The sequence below is a fragment of the Loa loa genome, assembly GCF_000183805.2.
Source record: "Loa loa unplaced genomic scaffold supercont3.272, whole genome shotgun sequence".
NCBI classification, from domain to species: Eukaryota; Metazoa; Nematoda; class Chromadorea; order Rhabditida; family Onchocercidae; genus Loa; species Loa loa.
In genome coordinates this window covers 27,590-47,394 of record NW_018108452.1, presented here as the reverse complement: position 1 = coordinate 47,394, position 19,805 = coordinate 27,590, and the positions used below count along the sequence as shown (strand labels likewise).

General features: G+C 34.9%; 5 protein-coding genes across 5 annotated transcripts; 2 read left to right on the top strand and 3 right to left on the bottom strand.

The window, feature by feature from the left end:
- Positions 1 to 239: 239 nt before the first annotated feature.
- Positions 240 to 1,759, bottom strand: LOAG_18353 (hypothetical protein; the record flags this gene model as incomplete). The annotated part of the gene is made up of 4 exons (XM_020451015.1): positions 240 to 371; positions 664 to 795; positions 1,143 to 1,283; positions 1,556 to 1,759. 4 exons carry the CDS (start codon positions 1,757 to 1,759, stop codon positions 240 to 242), a joined length of 609 nt encoding a protein of 202 aa, XP_020305238.1.
- On the top strand, positions 600 to 6,424 carry LOAG_01766 (ectopic membrane ruffles in embryo protein 1). Its single transcript, XM_020445840.1, has 15 exons — positions 600 to 733; positions 2,074 to 2,320; positions 2,824 to 2,934; positions 3,053 to 3,130; positions 3,229 to 3,311; positions 3,460 to 3,540; positions 3,698 to 3,806; positions 3,961 to 4,113; positions 4,280 to 4,382; positions 4,555 to 4,719; positions 4,916 to 4,952; positions 5,037 to 5,118; positions 5,341 to 5,435; positions 5,667 to 5,779; positions 5,980 to 6,424. Exons 3-15 carry the CDS (start codon positions 2,824 to 2,826, stop codon positions 6,069 to 6,071), a joined length of 1,302 nt encoding a protein of 433 aa, XP_020303746.1. The 5' UTR covers positions 600 to 733; positions 2,074 to 2,320; the 3' UTR covers positions 6,072 to 6,424.
- Positions 6,425 to 6,908: 484 nt separating this feature from the next.
- On the bottom strand, positions 6,909 to 9,702 carry LOAG_01765 (hypothetical protein; the record flags this gene model as incomplete). Its single annotated transcript, XM_003137303.1, has 10 exons — positions 6,909 to 7,074; positions 7,181 to 7,277; positions 7,402 to 7,513; positions 7,827 to 7,946; positions 8,206 to 8,325; positions 8,438 to 8,526; positions 8,769 to 8,862; positions 9,201 to 9,293; positions 9,405 to 9,545; positions 9,661 to 9,702. The coding sequence occupies 10 exons, from the start codon at positions 9,700 to 9,702 to the stop codon at positions 6,909 to 6,911; spliced, it is 1,074 nt and encodes a 357-aa protein (XP_003137351.1).
- Positions 9,703 to 12,250: 2,548 nt separating this feature from the next.
- On the bottom strand, positions 12,251 to 16,719 carry LOAG_01764 (translation initiation factor eIF-5A). Its single transcript, XM_020445839.1, has 6 exons — positions 16,342 to 16,719; positions 15,076 to 15,221; positions 14,424 to 14,576; positions 14,072 to 14,212; positions 13,252 to 13,892; positions 12,251 to 12,721 (listed from the first exon to the last, which is right to left on the bottom strand). Exons 2-5 carry the CDS (start codon positions 15,199 to 15,201, stop codon positions 13,818 to 13,820), a joined length of 495 nt encoding a protein of 164 aa, XP_020303745.1. The 5' UTR covers positions 15,202 to 15,221; positions 16,342 to 16,719; the 3' UTR covers positions 12,251 to 12,721; positions 13,252 to 13,817.
- Positions 16,720 to 17,430: 711 nt separating this feature from the next.
- Positions 17,431 to 19,653, top strand: LOAG_01763 (immunoglobulin I-set domain-containing protein; the record flags this gene model as incomplete). The annotated part of the gene is made up of 2 exons (XM_003137301.2): positions 17,431 to 18,241; positions 18,605 to 19,653. 2 exons carry the CDS (start codon positions 17,431 to 17,433, stop codon positions 19,651 to 19,653), a joined length of 1,860 nt encoding a protein of 619 aa, XP_003137349.2.
- Between the last annotated feature and the right edge of the window lie 152 nt (positions 19,654 to 19,805).

Genomic DNA, 19,805 nt, shown 5'->3' with positions numbered 1-19,805 from the left:
AAGTAAGAGGGAAAGACTGAAAAGTGAGAGTAGACGATTGCAAGGGTAATACAGAGACGAGGATGGATATAAAAGGTGATAAGGACACGTGTAAATGATGATAAGACTAAAGATAATAGGTTACATACAGTAATCGATATCCAGCTTTGACCTATCATCACTTGGTAAATTGCTTCCCTTGCAAATAACATTAAAAAAAAACTTCAATTCAATTACCAGTAGACTGAGACAAAATATTTTCATGACAGAACTCGCTCATTCCCTGGAATTGATGAGAGATGGAGATGGGCAACTTGTAAGTTCGAGGCAGGGTTGGATTTGGCGGGCATAAGTGGAGATTGATGTCCTACCTTTGTTACCCGTGCCACAATCTTCAATTTCCAGTATAAATAGTCCCGCGATATATTTAAACGAAGTTACCTTTTTGTAAATTCTGTTTATGTGAAAGATATCATGGTTGGTTATATTTCTAGTCCTTCTGTATACATATCCAAAGAGTAGATTATCCACATAAGGATAGGAATGAATAAGATTTTCGTATACTTTGCTCCAGTAAAACTGTAATTAGGACTTTGAGTCATTCTAATCGGGAAGACATAGTTTCAGTGAATGTGACACACTGTATTTGTCATTCAGAGAAAGATAGAAAGAAGAAAATCTTACAAATTCCATATTCGGTTGGTGAGACATCATACTTGTTGCAGTTTCCGCTCCAATGCATTCATCCTCGTCGGTCTGTTTTTTTATCTTTTTTGAATCCACAATAAGTTTGTTCCATATCACAAATTTAAGGTACTACAAATTTACTTTGTTACAAGCAGACTAGAAAACAAAAAGGCTTGGAAAGAATTTGTCTTCTCAGTGGTGACATAGTATGATTTTAATGATGACATGTTCCTCGCATTTCTCGCTTAGAATTCGTGGTAGTTTCCTCGCTAAGAATTTATGATGGTTTTCTCCCTTGTTAGGTTTCTTTTATGGCTTTGGCCAGTTATGACTTTTGCACAACGTGGCACACTTTCGAACACCCCATCATTTTCCATACTATACTGTCGCATATTGCATTGAAAGCTCAACCAGTATCATACACGGAGAAAGCTATGGAGAACTTTCCTGAAATATGAAATATTTGGGTGACTTACATCAATTTTGCTGTCAGAGCCAGAATACAATATATTTCTTTCCGGTTTTTTCATTGCAATCATTTGAAATCCAAGAATTTGATATATCGATCGCAGAACAATGTGGCTGTACTCGATACATTCATCGTAGAGATTGATCCACTAAAGAAAACATTCATATCTCATTAAAATGCTGAATACGATGAAATAGATGAATTGGTTTTGTGAACGAGAATGCACAAAGAAATGGAAAGGAATTTTGCAATTAAAGAAATCACGAATATAAATCTATTGAATATACCTTAACAGTACATGAAATTTGTCAAATAGAAAACCTTACATTATCTCTCAATACTTCTACTGCAACAAAATTTCATGAGTTGAAAACTTTTCCAATTTTAACCACAGCTAACTTTGCACGATATATGACTTACTCTTTCTCCACCTTTTCCATATCCGAGAAGTCCGTAACAACCGTAAGTAGTTATCTTCACAGATACATAATCAGTATCTCGTTCTTTGATAAAAGACCGAAATTTAATTTGTGTTCTGTTTTGAACCTCAAGTAATAGATCCGCCAGTTGTTCCCAATGACGTCTTGAATAAGCTGGTGCTAAAAAGAAAACACATTGATCCATATTTCACATTACTCTGCGAGAGATCAAGGAATTATTCCAGATTTCTTTTCGAATTTTTAATATTTAGGTTTTAAATACACCTGAGGCTTCTCATAAAAATAGCCTCTATACAAGAAAATTAATATATTGTTTATTTACAAATCCATAGAGGTATTGTTTGTTGCATCCATTGGTTTTCTTTTTTGGCATCCATCACAAACAGCCAATTTCCCGATGTATTACTCTGCAATTTATTGATACTCATCAAAACCGAGTTGCGATTATATGAAATCATCAAAGTACTAAGACATCATCATTTCCCTATTTATTTCTAGAATGTTTGTTATGGACGGATATACGTTATGCTCGGGTTATTCCGATCTGCAGAAAAAGTTATAAGCGTCTCACAATGATGTGGCGCAACTTTACATGGGATACTTGCTACCTTCTTCGCTTACAAACGAATATTTTTCTTACGGCAGTTACTAGACCATCTCGAATTCTTATTTAAAATCTGCTCATCAAATTATCGATCATTCACCAGAAAAATTGGAAATTTTTCTTAGATATTGTCTCCGTGAGGTAAATTCTTTAATAAATTACGACAGAAATGCTAAGTGAATATTCAATCGAGAAGATTAGTGAACAGGAAACCTTAACGTGATCGGTAATACCGCACCTATATGTAGTTCGTTTAACTGAATCACATAAATTGCAAATTACCGTTAAGCCGAGAGAGATAAGCTTGAGGAGCAGCCATCCAAAGGAATCCATAATATGTGCTGATAAAAGGAACAAAAGAGGAAATTATTTAGTTTGAACGCGTACCGTTTATATTGCTGAAATAATTTCCCAGCTTGATTATTCATCATATTCATGGCTGATATGAAAAGATAGTAAAGCGATGATAACTGTGGAAAAAGCGTTAATATTCAATAGTTTCCCTATATTTCGTTTTTTCCGACAGATTGATAGGAATCATAGAGTGGAAGCAGTTTTCGACAGATGGAAGTGATGGAAAAGTTTTGAGATCATAGCGAAAAATTTTTTTATCACTTTCATTTTGTTGGGACCTATACTTTTAGATGGAAGAAGTATCAGTTGATAAATTTCGAAACGAACGATGGCGTGACTTGAGACGTCTCACCGATGGGAAATCAGCTTTTGCCCATCCAGCTTTCGAACCAGGAGTGAAGGTTATCATCTCTAATTTTACACTGTTACCTTGTTTTAGTGCAGTGAAATTACGTTTTCTGTTTTTTCGTATCAACATTTGAAGATTTTCTGTGTATGATTTAAAATATTATCTTTTAGAATTTGGAAGCAGTACAGAACTGTCATGTGTTAGTGGTCGGAGCTGGTGGATTGGGATGTGAACTACTGAAAGATTTGGTATGTATTTCCGTCGATAACTATAGCCACATCATACTGATGGGACTGTATTAATCAGATAATTTTTCGTTTGTTATAAAATTATGGAATATGTTCAGGCATTATCTGGTTTTCGAAAAATCGAAGTGATCGATATGGATACGATCGAATTGTCCAATCTGAATAGGCAGTTTCTTTTTCGGTTTGTTCTAAATTTTTTTGTTGTGGTCTTTCAAATTCGAAACAAAACTAACGTATAATCCAAGTTCTAGTAAGACGGTAATTTCGTTTGTTGACAGTTTTTTAGTCTCTCATCTACTATTATATTTCTTCATTCCCTTTATTTTCAGTGAAACTGATGTTGGTAAATCAAAAGCCAAGGTCGCGGCAGCGTTCATCCGAAAACGAATCCCGGATTGTTCTGTAGTCGCGTATGTTTTATTAGAAACAAGGAGTTGTTATATGATATCGAAAAAAGAGCAGTGATATCAAAACATTTAGAAGTAGCATGAGCATTTAAGATTTCGTTTATGAAATATACTAGTATAGTTTCATTATTTTTTCCAAAAAAAAAGTAGTTGTTTGCAGTCATAACTGTAAGATACAGGATAAAGATGACCAGTTTTATCGATCGTTCGACATTATTATTTGTGGTTTGGATTCTGTTGTTGCAAGAAGATGGCTTAATGCTAAATTGGTTGGATTTTCTCATTTATTTCACGGAACTGATCTTGAATTTATAATTGAATGCTGGTAAATTATTTTAGTTGAAATTGTGAAGAGTTCATTCTGAATAACCCATTTGTTTTATCATCGTTATAGCATCTACTTCATAACTTAATTAAAAATAGGTGAGCTTAGTGGAATTCGATTCGGATTGCAGTCCAACAGGTATCATACCTTTAATTGATGGTGGCACAGAAGGATTTAAGGGCAATGCTCGAGTAATATTGCCGACGATGACTGCTTGCATCGAATGTACTGTTGATCTGTACCCACCACAGGTTAGAAATTCATTATAATTTAGATTTATTGCAGTCAGATTTATTGCTATAATACTCATTGTCTTGCACATAACTGATCTGTATGTGCTATTTAATTGAAATTCAAATCCATTTATAGCTATCATTCTGCTTGTGAGCACCGTATTCTTGCATTCCTTATTTACAGAACACTTTTCCTATGTGTACGATAGCAAACACTCCTCGGCTTCCTGAACATTGCATCGAATATGTGAAAGTAATACAGTGGGATACAGATAAACCCTTCAGTGGTTTGCTTTGATAGCTTCATGTTCCGATTCTTGGTACAAAGTAGTATCTTCATTTATTTGTGACCTAAATATGGCACTTCACTTTGGATGCTACCATTATCTCAAAAATTGCACGAAATAAATGACGTATATGGAGAATGTAGGTTAAGAGTATTAAGAGTATCGTATTCAGGTGAAGCGATGGATACTGATAATATGGAACATGTGGAATGGGTGTTTAAAGCTGCTTTAAATAGAGCTAATAAATACAATATCAAGGGGGTTGATTTAAGGCTCACAAAAGGTGTCCTGAAACGAATAATCCCTGCGGTAGCCTCCACCAATGCTGTTATTGCTGGTAATGTCGTTTTTTCTCTTTTTTTTTTATATGTATCGTGAGTTCCTCCCCCTCTACTTACAGTGAAGTATATCTATAAGCAGTGATTTTTACAAGTGATTACTTGCATATAGTAATGTTTATGTAGACCATTATTTGCATCCATCACCTGTATACATGATGTTTATAAGTATATTGAAAACATCAGATATTTCAGCATCATGCGCACTGGAGGCTTTGAAATTAGCTTCGAAGTAAGTTCCTCAATTTGAAAAATTTTCACTAATGCTTTCGAGCTGTTCTTAACGGTTTTTCTTCGTTGTTTTTTTTTTTTACAGCATTTCCTGTCCGATGCAAAATTACCTCAATTTTACCAACATCGACGGAGCTTTCATGGGAGTTGTCGAATTGGAGAAAAGAGTAAGGCAGTAATTCTTACATGGGCTTATATTCATTAATGATAAATTTTCTGGTAAAACGGATTTTTATACACTGTGCATATTTGGCTAAAAGCCGACAGTAGGTGACAAACTTTCAGTTTATTCATTACATTTTACTGGTAAATTTTAAAATTAATTGCTTTTAATGAAAATTTTATTGATATTTACTTTTCCCTTGATGCAAATAGAAATTTTTTTTTAGCTAGATTGCCTAGTATGTGGTGAACAGGCACAATACTTAGATGTACCTGCCACGGAAACACTGCGCTACTTGCTAGATGAAATTATAAAAAGATAGTAAGTGTTCCTGAGTAATTCATATTTTTTCTGTTTCCATTGACAGTGATACTTAGCAAGAGAAGAGTAAACTTCAGCATCAGTTGGTGAAGTTGACTCCTTATTTAAGAGGATTTGCCTCTTGCTTTCGTCTCATTCTGGCGCTTGAAGGAAGTCGAAGATCAAATGGGAAATAATACGAAAAAAACTTTGACCTTATGAAAAAACTCACTCTACTCGTTTGTTTTGTAGCCAGCTTTGTAATCCATCAGTACAAACAGCAAAGGAGAAGTTATATATGAAAAGCGATTTGTTACCTGAACTGGTTAATATAAGCAATGCCAATTTGTCTAGAACTTTGAAAGGCGAGTTTTTTGGTTCGGTTAAAATGAATTTGAAGTCTATATTCCATATAGTTCGGGACCAAATAGTTTAAGGACATCTGTTCAAAAGATTTACAACAGACATAAGACACTTTGCACGAGACAAATTTGATGTTATCATAGAAAGACTCTTTTAAGTAGAGCTTTAACAGTCTTACCTAACCTCAAATAATTGTTTATAGATCTTGGTCTGATAAACGGTGACGAACTTCTTATCGCTGATGAAACTCGGGCTCGGCCGATTTCCTTACGTATTCGTTATCAAGAAGACTAAAAAATTTACGTGAGATCTGTTACATTATGTTACGAGATGCATATACGAAGTTAACTGATCAAAAGCAAAGCACTGAAGCACACTTGTTAGAACAAAATCTTCGCATGTTCCACACCTGTAACTTTTTTTCTAGATCCGCGAAGAGCGACATATTCCGAGCAAAGTCTCTTGAGAGAAATACATCTAATGAATAGGATGCATTATTGCACTGGCTTTTTGAACACTTTTTATGAGTCTTGTTGAGTTTTACTGACTTTGTTCGTATGTTTTATACAAAAGTGTTGGTAGTATAAATATATCCAAAAAAAACATGTGAACATATGCGAAGACAACACGGATATATAAGGTACTGCCATAGCATCTAAGTGTTAAATTAATTTAATGAATGTAAAACGTCCCTAAAAACATTGAAAAGAAATCTGGACAGTTAAAAACAAAAACAAGCTTTTCAGTGGGGATTTACAAGTGTTGAGTTGTAAAACACTTTTCGAATTTGAATCTTGAAAGGTTATGAAATATTAATCTTTGAATGGTCGTCGCTATTCATCCCTAAGAGATATTCCCATAATTTATTCCCTCTCGTGTTTGGAAAAGTGTAGGCCCTATAGTTAAGCTGATGTAATGCATGCAGTTAAATGACCAGTTGGTAACACATCACCCTAATCCCACCATCCATTAACCAATATTCCTTACTGCTTGACATCATTACCGGTATGAACATACGACAAGCAGTCGCAGAAGAATTCTATTTCAAAAGGATATGGGAATCAAAAAAATGTTTACAATCTGCAATTACTTGCTGAGAATATATAACAATTTGTACCAATAAAACCGCAGCTAAATTTTAGAGCTCTGCATGATACGCAGCTTGTATTCTTCAGTGACGGTTTCATAGTCCAGCTCTGGATCGAAAAATTTCTCGGAATTGCTCCCCAAATAACGAACAAATGACTGGACAAAAACAGTTAAAATCTCTTTCGAATCACTGTCGCATAGCATAAACCTAGAATGAATTAAGATCAACCAGAAATAGGTATCCAGGGTTGCGGGGGGAAATCTTATTCTTCTAAGGAAATGAGAGTTTGTATTAAATAATTCCGATAACTCACTCAATCATTTCTGGAAACCTAATGAGTAGTCGAAGCAAATAAATAAATCCATAGTATTCCGATGCACGAAGTCCTTTCTTTGGTTCATTCAAGAGATCTGAAATTCATTAAAAACATTAAATTTCGAGATTTGGCGTCAAAAAGTTATTAAACAGAAAGCAACTCTCTAAAATATAATGGTCTTTAAACTACAAAAGTATATGTAATAACCGCTCGTCTACCTGTTATACTGTACAAATGAATGACTCGTGAAGTTCCCTCAGTCAAATCCTTGTGACGCAACTTTTCGTTTGGGTACAATATGTCAGATGCTATAACCAGATCGAAAAAACTCTAAAACATTAAGCTCTGAAAATGAGGCATAAAAAGTAATAACCCAAAACAGTTGATTTTTTAGGGCAAAAAAAACTTATGAAAACTAGAAAGTGCGTAAGAAGTCACGCAATTCTTCAATGACATACATTTACATTCAGGCAGAATACTCGACAGTGAACCAGAAATGTTGATCTTCACAGAAAGCAGCATCTTTACTTTTTACGCAAGCAGTAATGTTAAATAGTACCTTTATCTTCCTGTTAATTCGTAGAACTTTGAATCTAATCGATAACTTGATTTAGCTTTAGAAATATATTACATAAGCGCTTACTTTCATGTTATCTGCACATTCATCTAACGCCGCCACGACACCCTTCCAATAACGTGCTCGTCCTTTATGCACTTTAACTTCTGAGCACACGGCATCCAGCTTGCGTACGTGCATAACATACTGCAGTGGACGGGCAAATGATGCACAGCAATTGACATAATTTTCCCCTTAATCTTAACCCGTTTCCTTAGAAATTTTGGCCGTGTTAAAAGAATTTTGTCAAAAAACAAACGGAACTGCAACATTCAAACTGTTAGGTTTCTGGAAGCCAATTTTAATTTAACTTTATCAAAAGTAACTTTAATTTCCTCTGGGTCTCTTCAAAAATTAATGATTTTGGTTAGTAAAATTACTAAAGAAGTAACGCTTAACATTTCACCTCTTTCATAATTTTTGAAACAGTCGAGCGGCAAGGTAAACGCGGTAACTTCAGCTCGTTTTCAACTAAACGATGATCATTTTCTAGCAGAGCTTTCAACTTTTCAGGAACTGATACTGCCTAAAGAAATTTCTAAAAAATATCTCATTATCTTGTTAGAAAATTAGTTGATTGGTCAGCTGACTAAGAAATTCGAAACAGAATGTTGTCAAAAAGTTCTTTTTTTTCCAACCTCACTTGTGGATGGACTTCTCGATAAACCTTCCGCTGAACTACCCCTGAAACTGTGATTGATCAGTGGTTTCACATCCCGAGGTGTACCTAGAAAACGGTGTGATTTATGCATATTAGTGATTCATTTAAAAAGAAAAAGTAAGTAAATCATAAACAATAAACCGTTCTGAGCAGCACAAAATCTGAGAGGTTAACATTCCTGAAAAAATGTACTTTCATGATCCGTTACAATCGCAACAAATATCAGCGGAAAAGGGAAAATTTCAACATAACTGACAGCGGTAATAATAACATTAAAAATTCCCTTACTGGAAGACGACTCTGATAACTGTACGCCTGAACGCCCACGCCGAATTTCTGGCTTTTGTGGTTTCTTTTTTTTACCAACTCAGCAGCTCGAGCTTTCGCCTCCTTCATTTCAATCTACAATTACAATCCCATGCAAACATTTAATATTTTCAGATCAGTATTCTGATATTAAACATCTGCGCCAATGACATGAAACGACAAATAACTCCCTAATCTATTCCCTTCTAACCCAAATTTACACTTTAACGCCTAAAAATATACTACCATTTGTCGTAAAACTAATTAACTAAAAATTCGATGCAATATATTCCAAACTCATTAAAATCTTTCAAGATATAGATTATATATAATTGCCATTATTCAATCGTTCATTTACTTATTCACATTTCCGGAGTGGAATTTTTGATTTGTAGAAACTAATTCAAATGCTTCAGCAATAATCCCAGTATTACCTTTGCAAGTTCAATATTTTCCGGTGTAAATGGACGGAAACGTGATGCAGACCTGCTGTGCGGGATATTTTCATCGTATCGTTTACTCCATCCCTAATAATAAGATCCATTGATCACAGTGATGCTTTTCATTACTTTGTCTACAATTCTTTTCCCTTTCCGAAATATGTACTTTCGTTTTTCTGTAAAAAGCTAAACAACAACCTGATAATGTACGGTATACACGTAGTCGCCATTTGCTTGCACTTTTACAGCGATTATTTTGGCTTCATAAAAAAGATTATCGGTATGGCTACAAAGTATCATCGAATTCACTTCATAAGGGACTACTACCGGTAATGTTGGCTGAAATCAGTTGGTATGAAAATATTAGCCTCAATGGTGATTATATATTTGATACGGTTTCTGATCTTCTGTTATTGATCCTAAAGTATAAATTCACCTCAGTTTTAACACTTACACTTGTTGTTGAACCATCCGAACTGCTTGCTTCGGTTTCCATATCTATATATATATTCTATAAAAAAGAAGTAAACTTATTGTCGGCACAATCAATTCGCATCAAAACGCCTTATAATTCATTTTAAATGATGAAATCCTAAATTGATCTTCATCCAGAATAATGTAACCATCAATCGATTTCCGTTCTAAACTGAAGTCAGTTAATTAATCATTCTACTGAAAGTAATTAGAATATAAAATGATATCTTTAGCTATACACATCCATATTCATTGTTAATAAGTGAGTAATTGCACAAATAAATTACTTCAATGAGTGTGTACCAAGAAATGAACTAATATGCTAACAAGTCAATTGTATCAATAGAATATGTAAACAATGTAATAAGTAGACAACCAGTAATAAATATTAGAGCAAATAAATAAAGCGCTTGCTGATAGTTAAGCTTCATTACTGATCATTTCGGAATATCTTCCGAAAGACAAATGACAAAACTTATGCTACCCGAAGAGAGTTATCAATCACCGCTAACTGCGGGACCTTTATCACTTCCCCGCTGTTATCCCTAGAACTTGCTGTGCTCCTTCCTTTCGTCATTGATTCGAATAAAAAATACAAAACAATAGGAGGCAATCTCGCTAGGTGACAATGACGACACGGTTTTCTGGTTAGATTTGCCTGTGTGGATAGCTGGAAGAAAGTGCTTCTAGTGAATTGTTCGCTGACGCATAAGTAAAAGCGGCATGTGACCAAAAGATACTTTGCAAATTTCCGCTTTTGTGTCATTCGTTATCATACCTGAGCCAGACATTGATAATGAGTCAAGTTTATCGCATATTATCTTAGCTTGTTATGATGAAGAGTTGGGTGATAATTGTACAAAGCAGTGATTCCAAACTTTTCTTAATCAGTTCACTTTAGCTCTAGCATGAACCACAAAGTTCAGGAATAATAAATTCTGTTAATTTAAAAATAAACAATCAAAACTCTTAACATTTTTGGTTAGACTTAGAATAATATTATAATATAAAAAAGAAGGAATATAATTTTTAATAGTTCTTGCAGACCCATTTTCATTCCCCTGGATCATCTGTGGTTCACGGGTCATCGATTGAGAACCATTTATATAAATGCAGTGTGACAGAACTATATTATGACGTATGATTTCAATTTCACATAGAATAGTTCAATTATGCATTCGGCTTTTCGCGAAATTTATCATGTTCCTATACATTGCTAAACATCTGAAATCATACTGCAATGATTGCGCAATTTTTTGGATGTGAGAATATTAGTGCTCCGAAAACAGATAGTTTCTCCCGAAATGTAATTTGTTGTAAGCTTCTGATCATTTTATCAAAGGTATCATTTATTGATTTTCTCATGCATCCTACCTTTTTTTCCTAAGAATTCAGGCTATCAATTTCACAAGTAACGTAAAAGTGATCGGAATATCTTGTGACAGCTTTTATTCAACGAAACAATCGAAGTATCAATATAGGAAGAAATGGATGACATCGGATTTTTTGTCAAGATGATGAGACGCACAACTCATTGCTTATTTCGATGGTGGTTGATGCTTTTGATAAATATGGTAATTTGTAAGCATTACAGATATGTGGAATTCGAAAATATTTTCCATCTATTAAGACTTTTTCAGTCGGTTTCATCTGATGATTGAAGGTTTCGGTAGCACTGATAGGTGAAAGATTTGTAGTCATTTCAGATATCACATAAGATGATGATATTGATGTAATTGAAAGTATTCATGAAAAATGCTCAAGTGAAATGCACTGGTATGCAAGTAAGATAAGGCGTGATCATTGCATGCAGCAATCTTATCCCATCATCGATTTTGTGAAAGTAGCACCTATCTCATTGATTGAGCATGGATTCGCAGATTTTTAAATTCAAGGACTCGCTGAATATACGATAATCAGGGAATCATATGTTTCAAGATGGATTTTGGAGCCAAACAGCTAGGCTGCTTAAAATATTTGTTCTGTTTTTAAGCATTCAGAGTAAAAAGAAAGCTACAAAAAGTACTATTTTATAAAAGCAAAGTGTTACTGGCGATAGCTAATGCTAGAAAGAGTGATAACGAATTTCAACACTATAAGTTCTGAAATTTTGGAACCATAACTGGTCATTGTCCTTCCAGTTTTGTTCCGAAGCTTCTTTTAATTAGCCAGCAGTATTGGAAAAAACTTGTTGGTAAAGTTCATGTTTATTTCGGAATTGCTAATCTCCCCCTAAATTTTGAATATTTTGTGATGCACAATGAAAAAAGTGAAAGAGGATGACGAATCATCTTCCCAAAGGGTCAAGGTTGTTCAATGCGGTATCTCTGAGAAAATGATGCGTTATATTCTGAGGTGGAGAAACAATGGAGTATCATCATTTATGCTTTTGGTTTCCTTTTCATATAAAAATTATTCTACGTTATTGACTTACTGCTTTTTAAATTTGATGGGAACTTAATTTTCAAATGTTCTCTCTTTTAAATATAACAAAAGTGGTGTCTTCTTTCTGCCAACGCTTGATAAATGTATCATCACAATAGCTTTTTTCTTAAGGCTAATGGCAGTTAGCGAATAATAAATTAGTCGCTCAACAAAATGTTTGACAGATAATTGGAAAGGTTCTTAATGGAAACAAGTCGCACAGGCATGATTTTTACATCCTGTAATAGCTGCAAAGCTAATAAAATTCGAAATATTGTTTCAGCAAGCTGAGTTTAACGTAAATATTCTGTCAACCTAACCAACGAAGGACAGCAATAAAATTATCATCTCTCATATCTTCAGTGAACAGTGAGACTTGGAATCACCATGTTGACGTACAACCCCATGTTAGTGACATCAGATGTACAAGCATTCTTAATGGACACCAGCTCTTTGCCAAGATTCTAATGTATATGACATATCTGCGCAACTTCTTACAGACATCGTTGGCGATGCTCTTTTATAATTCCGAAAGACTAGCCGAAATATTTTCATTCAAATCGATGCAATAGAATCGACATCATTGCACTGCATATGTGTTGTTGCAGATCCAGTATCTGCAAGTTCACATAGGTTTAAACTCTTTTCCTGTCGGCATCATCGTCACCAATCAGGAATCAGTGACAGTGGGAATTTTGCAGTTTTTTGTGATAAAGCTATCAATTTGAGTCTTTCCTATACCAGGATGAGTTCTGGATGTAGATTTAATCTCGGGATTGTTAGCACATTAACAATTAACACCAACAACTAATGCAAATGAAATAGAGACGAAGTCAACCGCATTGTTTTTGTCAGTACTTCCAAGCGTGATGCTGCTTATGGGGAATCTTTTAGATTTATAATTATACTTTTTATGAAATAAAGTACCACCCCTCCAACCGTTCCTCAGAGATCGTGGTTGCCATTAATATTTCAATCGATTTAAAAGTTTCATAGCAACTATCAGGGTAAGCTCATGACATAACATCGTGCTCATTCTCAAGGCATATGAGATCAAGCACCTCAGAGTTCAGAAGGAAATCGCATAAAACGGTCGGATATGTGTTCTCGATTCGCTTTTCAGAAACAAATTCAACTAACGACATACCTTATCACACAGGCGAATTCGTAGCAGAGAACCATTGTAGGATATCACAGGTATCCTTTAAACTTTCTTGAATTTGATTCCCTCAATCTCAATTTTTGTGAGATAACCTATAAGACTAATTTCACCGAAGAAATAAAAGTTTTTTAAATAGTTTATTCAACAAAACAACTTTTAAGAAAAAAAACTGCCAAGTAGTAATATAATTTGAAAGCAGAAAAGAAGAGCGAGGAAAAGGTCTGTCCGCGCGCCTCTGTTGGGGTTAAGAATTCAAAAAATTCAAGAACGTCACAAAAGAATTATGTGACGATGATTGTATAGCAAGAGTACACATAACCCCAGTAGTAAACACGAACAACTAATAAATGATTACAGTAACAAAGAAATACAGTTTTAATACCAAGTACGACGGAGTGACACTACAAAAATTTAACCAACGACAGGTAATGGGAACAAGTCAATGTGACGTATATTCCTCCTTCCAAAAAAAAAGCGAAACGTAACATTCGATGATTGTCCTCAAACCAAACAACATCAGGGGTAATTCTGAGCACCGACCACCAAAGGCCTCATTTTTCTTCCTTGTTCGGCATATTCTTAAAACCGAGTATAGCCTCCTCACCACATGCAGCAACAACGAGACACTAAAAATTGATAGGTGTGATATGTTATGTTTTACAGTAAAAAATTTTTTTTTTTTTTTTACTTACGAGACATTACATATACGAACATTTTTCCGGTACTCTCAAGAGAGCTCCCTAATTTTGAATGATCTGCTATACACATATTCATCTGATCAGTAAGTGCAAACGCCAAAACTTACCAATATCCCATTTTCGTCTTTTTCATATGCCTGTTTGATCTGATCTCCCAGGTCACCCTCAGGTAACTTCAAGTCATCCTTTGTTTCACACGTATCTAGATCCATTAAGCTGACGTAACCGTCGTCATTTATTGACAAGAGCTGCAATTGCAATTTAGTAGAATTAAGAAGAACAAACCTGTCGTTTGAAATTGTTCATTCCCTACAATCCTAATATTTCCACCCTTAAACGTCATTTTCACATTTCATATTGAAATTGCTTCCAATCATTCTTCATTAACTACGCAAATGTCCTAATTTGATGCAACAAAAAGTTATCAATTCTGTTATTTTGAAGGAATCATTAACAAACCTGATATTCTTTACGTTTCACTACAGGAACATCCATATTGTGAGTGGATGGACAAATATCTTCCAACTTCTTACCAGTAAAGATATCCAAACCAACAAGATGGACTTTGGCATGACCGTGCTTACCAGTTTTGGAAGTACTCATTTCCACAACCTAAAATATTTCAGCTTTATCTAAGCTGACATTATAGATTACAAACTAACATTACCAGTGATAATCCGAATCCGGCTATCAAATGTTAACATCACTTATTTGACTCCTTCGGTTTCTTATTTCTCGCACTTCCACTATGAAATCTAGTCATTTATAAGCGGAAAAGTCAGGCAGAGATTATTTCAGCAGATCTGAAATACCTTACTCTGATAATTTACAACTACTCTTTCTCCACGTCTTCTGTTGCAAAGGATCAACCTACTTTTATAAAAAAAAATATATAAGGTTTATTGCCTTTAAAACATTTAAAGAAAATCTTGGTTGGACTGCAAAATATCGAAATATTTTCCATCAGGAAAAGTCTCAACTGACTGCTGTCAATGAATGGGTGGCGGAATTTATGAAATTTCCCATGCACATTACAATACCTTCTTGTTTATCTGATTCAGTTAACACCATCAGCCGATATAACTATTTAAATCGAAAAGCTATAAAGTACCTTGCACGGACGCCCTTTGAGCATAACATTCTCATTCTTGCGAAGAGCAGAGCACTGCTTCGGATATGTTGTAGCAGCACCAGCATCGCCCGTATGAAAATCGTGATCGTGTTCGTGTTCTGCCATAGCCTACGGGAGATGGTACACTGCAAAATAGTTTCAATCGTGGTTTTACGGTAAATACAAATACAAAACAATAAATTTTCTGTAATGATATACATACGAATTTCCGAACGGCAAACAAATACCTTCCGTCAATCGACCAACAAATATCAATCTGGCATTCTTTCAAACGCACATTACAAAGGCACACATATATGTTAGATATCAGAAGCAAGTCATATATCCTAATGAAATAGATAAGATATTCAAGAAAGTAGAAGATTTCTTAAGACGGGATAAGCTATAAATAACACATCATTGAAGTGTGATGATGATTCGAACTTCTATCCTCATATATTTCATTAGGAAGAAGTACTTCAAACATCTAATCAAACGATCAATACTGATACATTCTAATTATCAACTAAACTTACACAGTTGATTATGACAGCTAACAGATTTCATTTTCTATAATGCTTATCTTTGTCAAATAATCGTTGCAAAAACTTCATCATTCATCAACGTCACATTATACTGAAGTATAAGAGTTACTATAACCTAAATAACATTATCTATCACTATCCTTATTCTTCATCAAGCACATTGATTTTAAATTAACAAATTAAAATCCCACAAATTCCAATTACTTTGAATGTGAATGATGCAATGTCAAGTAACTTTTCACAACGGAAAGGGAAATGATGCTTGGTGGACTGAAATATATGATTCATCTTATTGAGCCCAATTACAGCGTGACAACTGATGCACTGTTGCATAGCGCCACCAATTCACTCACTTCGCAAGTCAACAGGCCAAATTTTCAGTAACTATTTAGCGACCTGTGCATAAACCCTGCTAATGATACCTAGTGTATTATCACTTGAATCATACGTCAATCGCAATCGCTCTTATCACCCAACTTGCTTACCGCTAAGGATTTATCACAGTACTAGTAATGCCAAGTATGATGTCAGTTTGTTGCGCTCACTAATACTTGAATCGAAAGCCAAAAAAAAAAGACCGAACAGAAATCCTGCATCTATTCAGCTTAGTCCATAAAAGTACACATTTTGTCCCACATAAAAATCCTTTTCTTACATTCCAATCATCGCTAAAATAACAATAAGCGAGAAGGAAATAAATAAAACAACGAGAATTACTTACATATCCAATAAACGCGCAATGCAGAGTTGTGCGTTATGTATGTGCGTGCGTGCGTGCGTATAATTGACGCAATTACAGGAGAAGCAGATATCTCCGAGTGGTATGTTGTTCGAAGCAACGAGAATTAATTTTTAGGAAGAACACGCAGTCTCAGATGATTGTTGCTCTGTTTGCATCGATTTCAGGGTCACGTCGATTTCAGATTACGTCCCTACGTGTACGGTACTACTAATACTAGTATATGTAAGGATGCCACGAAATTGCCACACTTGACCAATTATAATGCAAACGTAAAACGAGTCACCCCCCAGAAATAACTGAAACTACTAATAGAACACTCCCGTTGCTTGATCCTAAACGCGCTACCGTAACCACGCAGTTATGTTGAGGAATATCGCTATACTATAATGAGCCGATGGGAAGTTTGAAAGTGTCTTGAAAAAGGCGCGCTGTTTGAAAGTGGAAGAAAGCGCTTTGAACTGAACTTTTGTTAAATTCCGATCTAAAATGGCTTTGTGAAAGGAATGACCCATTGATTTTTAGTTTATTTGAAAACGATCAAAGAGTTTCTATGGGATGTCAGAGTGAAGAAATCAATTGAAAGGTTAAAATTACAAATTGTAAATTTTCAGTTTGAACTTTAGGGTCTGACAGTGAATCGAGTGAAAAACTCGAGAGGTTACTTCAAGAATTACTTCAAAGAACCTAAAAGAGAAAAATTCTTTAGAAGTTCAACTTTACAAAAAACTTTGGGAAGTTGCAAAATCTTTCTTGCTAATATTTAAAAATAAAAATGGATAAAATCTAAAGGGGGTTAGAGGTCAGGGCGAAGGACAACAAACAGGAAGAGTAGAGTTTGAAGTTAAGTTCATAATAGATTTGCAGTTATTGATGGAGGCGGGTAAAGGAAGAGTTGACCTTTGATCTTTTGCATTATTTCTTCTCATGGTCATCGTTTTGTTTTCATACTTATTTTATTTACTCATACCAATTTGTTGTTCTATTTACCACATCTACTATACTGATCCATAGCAATTCAATTCCTAATTCGATTAATCAATTCTTCAGAGCTGATCATCGAGAGAAGCAATGAGATTTCCCAGTCTTGTAGCTTTCTTCTGTCTATCAATATTTTGCTCATCCTGTTTGAGTAACACTCCTTGTCCGAAGCAATGCCATTGTTATGTGCTGCAGAATGTCCATCAAATGAACTGTTCAAATTCCATGCTGGAACAATTTCTTCCGTTCGAAATGATTCGCAACAATTCGCATTCCTATCCTACCAGATTTGTTTCGGATAGTTATGAATTAATGATTTCGAAAGTGATAGAATTGGACATTTCACACAACAAGATGGAAGAGGTCCCGAATCTCGACGATTTTTGTCGCCTGAAACGGTTGAATTTGGGGCATAATAGGATATGTAGTATTCCGGATAAAATTCTGGCACCTTTAAAATATCTGGAAGAATTAAATTTGTCGCATAACCAGATTAGTCAAATTTCCAAAGTTGCTTTCAAAAATTTATTTTCTCTCCAAAAAATTGATCTTGGCGGAAATAAGCTGAAAACGTTGCCACTACTGCTGCATATTCCTGATCTGAAAGAGCTCTATTTGGATGATAACTTAATCGAAGATATTCTCCCGGAATTGCTCAATTCCTCAAATCTGCAAACACTTTCACTTGCTAACAACAGAATATCCTACATACAACCAATGTTACTGATCAAACTAAAAAATTTGAATTTGGCTCAGAACCCTCTCATCGAAGTACCACAGAAAGTTTTACGTGTAGTCGCATCGACATTGATTAAGTTAAATCTCAGTTCAACGCTTATTACGACGATTAGAAGTAATGATTTCGCTAACCTTCTCGCCATCCAGGAGATCGATTTATCCAGTAAGTTTATTTGATCGAAACTTTTTTCTTTTTTGAAAGAGGCTAATTTGAATATCCTTCCTAATCCAATGAGGCGTGTTCCAAGTTAGTAATTTTTTTATGGATGACCAGAACTGGATATTATGAGCTTGAATTGCTGACCCTTCCGGTGAAGGCGGGTGGCATCCATTAAGCTTTGTCCACCAATCTTCTTGCTTTTCTTGAGACTTCTAATTGAGACTATACCCTTTAATTATCCTCACTTAATCGCAAGTTTTTGCGACAAATCTTTGGAAAGTTTCAGTTATAATTTTTGTGAGACGGTGTTCCGGTTTGATCAGGTGTTCTAGCTCAAGTTGCTTCCTGATAATTTACCATTTGCAGATAATAAAATAGCGATAATAGAAGAAAACTCGTTCCAGAATCTTCCCAAGCTGCAGAAACTTTACCTAAACGATAATCCGGAACTGGCGCAGGTTTATTACGGTGCATTTCGACTACTCCCATCACTTGTGCTAATTCACCTTCATCACTGTAATCTGTCAAGATTGCATGACCTCAGTATGCAACTAAAATTGCCATCTCTACAGCATTTGACCCTATACGGGAATCCATTACTTTGTGATTGCAATTTAACATGGCTTCAACACTTCAAACACATTTTATTAGACAGGAAAGGATACCAAAATTTGTATAATTCTGGAATCGTGAGAAAATGTCCACCAAGGAGAATTGATTTATCGTCTACATGTACTGCCATGGAACGACAGAGATTGGTTGTGACCTGTGACACAGTCGATCATTCACAATCAATCATTCAATGGCGCGATTCAACAAATACTGAAACTTTGAAAAGACAATTCTTAATGTTTGAAAAAATCAATCGGAATCAATTCGATACCTATCGATGTTTAGCATATTCTTCTGAAACAGGTTTATTCGAAGCAAAAATTTCGGTGGATATTCCTCCTCTTCAACTACAAATGCATTCAATTAATTCAATAATAACGCAGATGACATGGTCCGGAAAACTTCCATTGAATACAACCGAACTTCGTGTTCGATTTCGGAATGATTGGACAGAATTTGTGATCGATGCAGTAGCGGACGAACAACAAATAATAGCAGGATTCTTTTCGGATATGCTTCCGAAAACAGTTATTGATTTCTGTCTACTAGATGGTGAAATAGAATTGATTTGCGATCATTTTGATAATCGTGATAATGAATATGAGATAGATTGTTACATATTACTAGCACCTGCCATTATTCTTTGTTGTCTCCTTTACTGTTTGTATTGTTTGGTGTCTAAGCTTGGACAGGTAGTTCGAATAATTAAGATGTTGAGAATGGCAGCAAACCTAGAGAGAAACGATTCCAATGCTTCAGCAGTGAAAATTTTGACTAAACCAAAATTAGAAATTAGAGCATAATTTAGAATGATGAATGTCAAATCATCATAGATAATTAGTTAATTAGTTCACCATTTGTATGCAATTCTTTCTTTCTTTCTTCCTTTCTTTCTTTCTTTCTTTCTTTCTTTCTTTCTTCTTTCTTTCTTCTTTCTTTCTTTCTTTCTTTACTT

Coding starts and splice junctions, on each gene's coding strand:
- LOAG_01766 (XM_020445840.1), top strand. CDS start 2,824: ATGGAAGAAGTATCAGTTGATAAATTTCGAAACGAACGATGGCGTGAC. Junction 4,383..4,554: donor TACAGATAAACCCTTCAGTG/GTTTGCTTTGAT, acceptor TATCGTATTCAG/GTGAAGCGATGGATACTGAT. Junction 5,436..5,666: donor GATGAAATTATAAAAAGATA/GTAAGTGTTCCT, acceptor TTTGTTTTGTAG/CCAGCTTTGTAATCCATCAG.
- LOAG_01764 (XM_020445839.1), bottom strand. CDS start 15,201: ATGGCAGAACACGAACACGATCACGATTTTCATACGGGCGATGCTGGT. Junction 14,577..15,075: donor TCAAAGGGCGTCCGTGCAAG/GTACTTTATAGC, acceptor GAAATATTTTAG/GTTGTGGAAATGAGTACTTC. Junction 14,213..14,423: donor TGAAACGTAAAGAATATCAG/GTTTGTTAATGA, acceptor TTGCAATTGCAG/CTCTTGTCAATAAATGACGA.